This window comes from Daphnia pulex, chromosome 9, assembly GCF_021134715.1.
Source record: "Daphnia pulex isolate KAP4 chromosome 9, ASM2113471v1".
Taxonomy (NCBI): Eukaryota; Metazoa; Arthropoda; class Branchiopoda; order Diplostraca; family Daphniidae; genus Daphnia; species Daphnia pulex.
In genome coordinates, this window is record NC_060025.1 from 8315995 (window position 1) to 8324371 (window position 8377).

An 8377-nucleotide genomic window follows, 5' to 3' on the forward strand; every position below is an offset into this window, starting at 1 on the left:
TGCTGAACTGCTGCGTCCGTCGTACAGTCAAAACGACGTAACAAGTTTTTCGTGACCCAGACTCGTTCATTGTACACCTCCAGGGTCCCTCCAATCATCGCAATGTAATACTCAGACGGTCTAAAAAAAGGAAAGCAAAAATCTCAAGTCAATGGAAATTCCCCCCGTTTATTTTTTTGAATTTCCCGGGTCTCAGCTTGACAACGCAGCCTATTCATGCACACCTTCAATTTATTCTGTATGCAGCATAATAATAATAATTGGAGGCACCAATTCAATTCTTTTGTTAGACGCGGAGAAATGGCGTATACTACGTAGGAGCCCCCCCGTGGGCGTATAGTTGGAAACCTTCATTTCATTTAACCTTCAGTTTTGGCCCAGGTGAAACTCTCGAGAGCGGCTCGATGAGAGAGTTCAACTTTTCCATGATCCAGACGGTAGCCTGGAAAAAAACTATCTCTCTAGAAAGGCAACAACAACAACTTCAAACTTGAACATGGACGCGACGCTCTACTCACGAACGTCCATCGTTTGGCGGTAGGTCGGATCACGTCCGCCAGACTATTGGACCACCTATAATAAAAATAAAACAGAACGAGCTATGAATGAATGTCCAGTCCAGTCCACTCTGGGTCCCATTTGACGTCACTAAAAGGACTGGCCGCTACTAAAGAATGTGGTTATTAACTTTCTAAAAAAGAAAGAAAAAGAAAAACAAATCGATGAAAAATTACAGGCAAAAGTCAAACAAATGTTTTTACTCATTTGCATACTATCTAGCTGGTATAGACATAACCCCATTTTTTCAAAAATCAAATAATTGGTTGAATCACTGAAAAAGTTGAATGGAATGGGCTGGTTTACCTTCAGGCTCTCAGACAACAAATGTGTCGTTTTTTATTATTCAATTTTTATGACTATTATTACGTAATGGAGCCTAGCGTAATAATCATTGACTGCCGATTTTGTTTATGAATGAAATAAATCAATCGAATTATTAACAATTGTAAAGTTTTTATTTGATATTTTTTTCCCGCCATTTCGGGTCTTTGAAGATAATACAAAAAAGAGGTGAGTTTGAGGCAATATTCAAAGTGAGCGGATGTGATCACATCGTCTGACAATATTGGAATGAAAAAAAAACATTTCAATCAAAAATGGAGTGTCTTTTTGAAATGAAATTGTCGAGGAAAAGAGAATGAAATAAATTTAGGAGCCAGTGAAGAGAGAAAAAGAATAAAAGAATAAAAGTCTGTTTTTGGTATTGCGAGATGATGGGGAATGATGAACGAAGAACTATCGTGTCGAGAAGTTTGAGGGATGAAGTGAGCGGGAAATTTGAAATTGTGTGAAATTCTGAAAAACGGACGGAAAATAGATGAAGGGCTGGTGGTGGGTGGGTGGGAAAAAAAGGATATCAGAATGAGAAAATGAAGATGAAACGATGAGGGATAATATTGCGTGAATCAGCCAGCGAACTCACGTAATGTTTAGCGGCCGTAGCCGGGTTGCTGAGGTGGGGCCTGTGGGGCGTAGATGGGCTGAGGAGCCGAGTAAGCAGGAGCCGGAGCATGATACTGAGGCTGAGGAGCTCCGTAAGATTGCTGAGGGGGTCCGTAGCTGGACTTGGGCTTCTTAGGAGCCTTAGGAGCTCCGTAGCTGGGCCTGGGGGCTCCGTAACTGGGCTTAGGAGCTCCGTACGACGGCTGAGGAGCGGCGTAAGTCGGCTGGGGTGGTGCGTAAGACTGTTGGGGTGGTGAATAAGCCGGTTGGGGTGGAGCATAAGACTGCTGGGGTGGCGAGTAGGCGGGCTGAGGGGGAGCGTAAGACTGCTGGGGTGGGCTGTAAGATTGAATGGGGGCGCCGTAAGTCTGCTGAGGAGCTCCGTAAGATTGCTGGGGAGGTCCGTAGCTGGACTTGGGCTTCTTGGGGGCCTTAGGAGCTCCGTAGCTGGGTCTCGGGGCGCCATAAGATTGCTGTGGGGCACCGTAGGATTGAGCTGGAGGCGAGTAGGATTGAACAGGTGGGCTGTAGGCCTGGACGGGTGGGGAGTAGGACTGGACGGGTGGGGTGTAGACAGGAGCCTGTTGGGTGTAAGCCGGTGCTGGTGGAGAATAAGCAGGAGCTGGTGGAGAGTAGGCAGGAGCTGGTGGAGAATAGGCAGGAGCTGGTGGAGCGTAAGCAGGAGCGGCATGAGCTTCGTGATGAGGAGCTGGTGGAGAGTAAGCAGGAGCCTGTTGGCTGTAGTCGGGAGCCGGTGGCGAATAAGAAGGAGCAGCCTGGGCCTCATAAGCCTGAGGAGCGGGTGCTGAATATTCAGGAGCCGGTGGGCTGTAAGCAGGAGCGGTCTGAGCTTCGTACGATTGCTGAGGAGCAGCATCGTAAGAAGGAGCAGCTTGATGGGCGTCATAAGAAGGAGCAGCTTGTTGAGCATCATAAGAAGGAGCGGCTTGCTGGGCATCGTAAGAAGGAACGGCTTGCTGGGCATCGTAAGAAGGAGCCGCTGGCTGCTCGTGGTGGTGATGCTGCTCGTGATGGGCCGGCTGGGCGTCGTAAGACGGAACGGCCACCGGTCCGCCGTAAGCGGAAGCTCCTACATCTGGGGTGTGAATGGGAGCACCGCCGCCGTGCCCGTGATCGTGCCCGTGATCGTGTCCGTGATCGTGACCGTGGTCGTGGTGTCCATGGTGTCCATGTCCATCCGCTGGTTGATTGTTTGGCGTCAAATCGAATAAGAGAAGAGAAAAAAAAGAAGTTGAAAAATCGGGAATGTGGGTCAAGTCGACTTGTGTGCGTCTAAAACACAAAGGTGGCCTCTAAACAAATCACACTGGAACAGCTCCAGGCTAAACGGGCTGTAAGTGTCGATTACACCGGAAAACTAGTCGAACCGGTTTTGGGTTTTTACCCAGACAAATTAAATTAAACTTTCTCTTATTCTCGATTTTAAAAAAAAAGGCCTAATTCAATCGAATAAACATTTCTTTCAAGTTCAAATTATAATTCAAAACTTACGAATGGGTTCGGCCAGAACAGTGCCCAGCACCAGACAAAAGGCTAGTAGAGCCTGTAAAATTTAAAAAAATGAAATTATAAAAATTTTGAATTTCACTGGGAAAATGTTTTCACTTACAGATCGACTGATGGCCATGATTTTTGATCCGTTTGGAATTTTAGGTTTAAATCAGCCGCTGTCTTTTCTTTTCTTCTTTAGAGAAGAAGTGACGATGTGTGTCTGTGCTCTTCTGGAACGTCTGCCGGTTCTTATATAGTCCCGCCGCCAGTGTGACACGTCTACGAGAAAATAACAAACCCCCCCATCACCACCCAAAATGTGGTGCCTATGGAGGTGGTGGTGGTTGGAGGGGCTGAAGAGAAAGGAAGAGAGCCCGGAAGAGAAAGAAAACAAAACAACCATACCACCACCACCACCACCAGCCCATCCAGGAGGAGTATTAGTCCAACCCCCTTTTAGCTGGGCCATATGGAGAGCTGTAAAAGCTGAACGCCGGTATTATAATAGATGTTGGAGACTCGGTCGTGAGTCGATCCCGAGGAGATCTCCACCCACTTTTTTTTTTTTTTTTGTGTATCCTCCTCTTCTTCCATCTATTCCTTTCTCTCGTTTTATTTTTAAAAAAAACCACCTCACCCCACCACACACACACACAGACACATTTTGAATTTGCCCAGGAGCGGTGAAAGCCATCCAGCCGTCGCTCGTCTTCCCCTTCCACAGTTAACAATCAGGTCCATTTTGAAAAGAAAGAAAGAAAAAATACCCTTTCGGTAAATGTGTGCTGCCCATATGTGTCTAGAAAAAAAATCCAAAAAATTTAAATTTGTTTCCAATTCATTTTGAATTTCCCGGGGAAAAAAAAAATCAAATTTAAAAAAAATTCTCTCTGAAAGAAAGAAGCGATCTAACGGATGACCTAGAAATCAAAAAGAGAATTGAGCCTCATCTTTTTATTTCTTTTACACCCGAAAAAATCTCTTTGGTTGCATCGTCTGACGTGAGAAACTCGGCTAAAACGGATAACTCGACTTTTCTTTGAGTGCGTTAGCTTCTTTGAGGTTTATTCAAATATAACACGAAGAAGAAATAATACAAGGCTCTACCCATCCATAGTCATCAGTTCCCCTTCACTTTCACCCTACATGCGAGCTCGGCTCGGTGGTTCTCTTTCTCTTCTTTCACTCCGTGACATTTTTGGGTCTAAACGTACGGAGGGGCAACAAACCCATAAGGAGCTACGCCGCCACGTTTTCTCCTCATTTCGTATGTACACACGTAACACCCAACATGAATCTGTCACGCCCTAAAAATAGAACCGCAAGTTCGTCGTCCTATTAGCAACACAGCCGAAATCGATTGCGCAACACACGTGAGAGCGATTAATAAAAAAGTTCAATTGCGCGCTAAAATCGCCCGAGGCGCCAATGCAATATTTGGCTTATAAACATGGCTGTGATTACATTTAACCACAAAATATAATTAGATTATTGACTAAACCCATCAGCTGATGACCAAAAAATCAAATAAAAAGAAAGTGAGCGCGCGGTTGAATCGCAATAATTATCCATCGTCATTTTGCGCAATAATAATTAAGAAAATAACACAAGGAAAAATGTGTAACACATCGAAATGCGACGTAGTGGTACAGTTGTGTCGGAAAAAAAAGGGAATTTCAGCGCGACTTTCTCCGCTAAATTACACCTGCAACAACGTAACAAACGACAAAATGGCGCAATAGAAACTTTTCTTCTTCTTTTGGGCTAGTCGACAGATATTTGGGGGTGATTCAATCACAGAAGGACACACACACGCAATTATACATGAGAAACTATTTGAATTGGATTGGGTGCGAGAGAGAAAGTGGTTTGGTGTCGTCATGAATCACGGCGTCAATTTCTGGCCGAACGCGCGTAGATCCTGTGCGCATTAATCAAAGAGGACACTTTTCTTTCTTTCTATTTGGGCTTGTTTGTTTTATTACATCAGCACTTTTTGCACACACACACACACACATGTCTATATGTATCCTTCAGATGTGGTTGTCTACTTTCCCCGGCCAAAGAAGAAGAAGAAGCTTTCACCGCCTTTGCCATTATTTAGCCCCCGAGCGCTTTTTTGAGATTATTCAAGTATATCTTCCGCTACAACAAAAAGAAGAAGAATGTACGTACAGCAGCAGATATTTATAACATTCTTTTAGCATTTTCACCTTTAGACGCAACACACAGCACCGGTACCGACGACACGGGCCGGCTCGGTCATTGGCACCACGTGCGAATCTTTTCGCCACGGTGTACATATATAACCCGGACAACAAATTTTCTCCTGGAAAATTTTTTCAACGGAGCGTTGGGTTCGTTCGCACTCACTCACGGGTCGCTTTCTCCCGTAGTACTATACAGTCGGGGGGGGGGGGGATTGGAGTGTGTTCGGTTAATTTTTTTAATTGCGCGCGTTTGGGATTTAATTTAAAATTAATGTATGGACGATTTCTTATATAGACACAAAGACCCTCGATGGAATGTGTCAAATAACTGGTGGTGGGGAGAAAGAAAGAAAACTTTCACCAGGGGAATAATTTGAATGAGATGCGCATTTTAAAATCCCAAAGCGGGAAATTTGAATCTCCCAGGGGTTATAGGGGAACAACTTGTAGGGGTTGATCAGTTAAATATTATTATTATTTTGATGGGCTCTTAAAAAGTTAACTCAAATGGATATGCGGGAAAGGGGTTATGAAATTCCAAACGTTTTACCTGCGTCTTCCGACAAAGAAAAATGTTGGAAGGTTTTTTATTTTATTTTATTTTAAAAAAAGGAAATGACAACGACGAGAGGAAAGTGAATTCTCACTTTCACGACGAAGAGAAAGGCCATCAAATCAAAAAATATTGGGTTATTAAATTGTAGACATTTAAATGGGATGCGATTAAATAATAACGACAGCTGCACGGGAATTCCCGATTCACCTTTCTCTAACAAGACAATAAAAGAATTGGTGAAATTTAAAATAGAATCAAAAGCCAAAATTGAATTTCGTAAAATTTGTTCACCGCAAAAATGTTCGGGTGTGTCTCACCCTACTCCACAATACAAGTCAATTAAATCGAATCGACTTTCAAATCAAAAAATCACGCCGGCCTGTGTCAGTCACTCACAATGGTCCTTACCACCTCATCCAACTATATTACAGACGAGAGAAAGTTTTTAGCTTGGAAACTATTCAGGTAAATCCCTGGTCGGTGAGGAGGAATATGTCAGCAATAAAAAGAAAGTCCTCCCATGTTTAAAGGATATTCTATCGCCGACATTTCTTTTTCGGGGTGTATAAGTTGCATGTGTGGTGTTTGTCTAGCCTATATATCCAGGTAGATGTGACGTTAATGGCATTTAACAAGCGGAAAAATCAGGACGAAAAAAACACCAACGCGTTTAAGAGTGACACCATAAGTTGCTGGTTTTTTTTATTTTCCAGGTGGGTACCGTTCTGTGTCGTCGTCGGGTATTCCCGCAACCGATTTTTCGCTGTTATTGCCACGCGGTTTTGCGTGTGTCTACAATCCATCGTTTTGTCTGTACAAGCGAGAAGAAAGAAATGGACGAAAAATCATGTCGGGTGTTGCGTTACCGCTTAGATTCTTTTTCTTCCCCCCTCCAGCTCCTTTGTTGTCTGATGGAGCGTCTAGAATCTCACACAAGAGTATTTCCCGCAGCGCTTCGTGCAACCGCAGACGATGGGTCTACAAAACTATCATTTCCCACGAGCATCTGGGCTGCTGGGTCCAGCACACTCCGGGAAACTTGGGATACAAGATTATATTTCTCTGTATAATACAAAGAAAGTTGTTTAAACAAATCAAAACGGGGACTGTCTGTGTACACATGTAATAAGTATCATCCGAGAATTCTTTTTTTCAAATCTAAACATTTAAGTGTGGCCTACTCAGATGAAACTAGGTCATAGACACACGTCTCGAACTCTTGTAGGGAGATTCCCTTGGTCGTCATCGAACATTCGTTCGTTCGGGAAAACTGATTTGTTTCTTGTTTTATTTAAATATATTCATCGGCAAACTTTCCCTTTGTGTTTGGGTCGATTTTTTGAGAACGTTTAGGTCATGCAGACGGTAAGGGAGGGGGGGAGTCTAATGGTTATAAGACGTCATATTGATTGGCCATTTATTCCCGGTGTGTTTGTACGTACCTAGATTCTCTTCCGTTTTTATGTTTTATGGGAAGGTGTCAAACGCGTTTGAGACTCTCTGAACTTTTGTGCTCGTTTCGGCAACCGTCTGCGTGTTACTTTTTTCAAAACAGATGGTTTTCTGCTGGCCAGACGACACAACCCGTAAAAGGATATCGCATCTACCTGAGCTGCAGCTTAGTATAGTAGTAAACTATAGAATAGTAATGTTGGAGGTTGTAAAAAATAAAGAAATAAAGACAGTTAAAGCTTTTTTTTCGTGCATGGGAGAAGATCAATCATTTTGGAAGGGCAAATAACCAGTCCCTTTTGGACAGAAAATTTTTCTACCTATGCTTAAAATGTTTAAAGTTGAAATTTCGAAATTTGATTGTTTAGACCCACAGACAAAGTTGTGAGGTACAAAACAGGGCCTGATTTTGCAATCGTTCTACCAAGGAGCATTTTAATGAGCCCTGACCGAGTCAATAAAAAGAAAACAGTTGGAATCAACCGCATAGCTCAGGAGTAATCGTACTCGGTGCTATGTAACAATTCACAATCAAAGACAACAAAAATAAACTGCCAGTCAAAAAGGAAGAATAGAAACAGTACATTTGTCCTACCTTTGAGCCTGGGAATTACACGGCCAGGCATCCATCCGCAAGAGCTCCAGCCATCCGCTGAAAAGTTTAATCCACAAAGCGGCATAGAGAAAAGGGGGTCCTCGTGAATACACCCACACTCACATGGGCATACACGAGGACATTTTATTAGAGGGGAATTTCTCCCATAAAATGGACTGCTTTGCATCTAAATGAAAAATACAAAATGGGTTACGATAATTTGTAATCAGGAAATGTTGAAAATTAGACACTGGATAAATCTTAATTTTTAATAGACAGAAGAATTCAAGGTTTCAATGTAATACACTGGTGTGAGTCATGCATCATTGAAATATGTAACAGATCACAGGTCCCATTAAAGTAACGAAAAATTATTTTACCCAAATGATGATCCAGAGATAGTTGCTGACAATGACAGGTTAATACCAGCACATGCAAAACTGGCATTGTTATGATGGGCTGGCTCAGGCCTGAAATCTGCACAAAAGGAAAAGGTTACATAAACAAATTGCCATTCATCGTCAGAGGGCTTACATGATAAATGCTAGT

At 43.0% G+C, this 8377-nt stretch overlaps 1 protein-coding gene across 1 annotated transcript; it reads right to left on the reverse strand.

Annotated features, from left to right (window-relative positions):
* Nucleotides 1-997: 997 nt before the first annotated feature.
* LOC124203121 (DNA-directed RNA polymerase II subunit RPB1-like) lies at nt 998-3286 on the reverse strand. Its single transcript, XM_046599710.1, has 3 exons — nt 3134-3286; nt 3016-3067; nt 998-2704 (listed from the first exon to the last, which is right to left on the reverse strand). The coding sequence occupies exons 1-3, from the start codon at nt 3149-3151 to the stop codon at nt 1491-1493; spliced, it is 1284 nt and encodes a 427-aa protein (XP_046455666.1). The 5' UTR covers nt 3152-3286; the 3' UTR covers nt 998-1490.
* Nucleotides 3287-8377: the final 5091 nt, after the last annotated feature.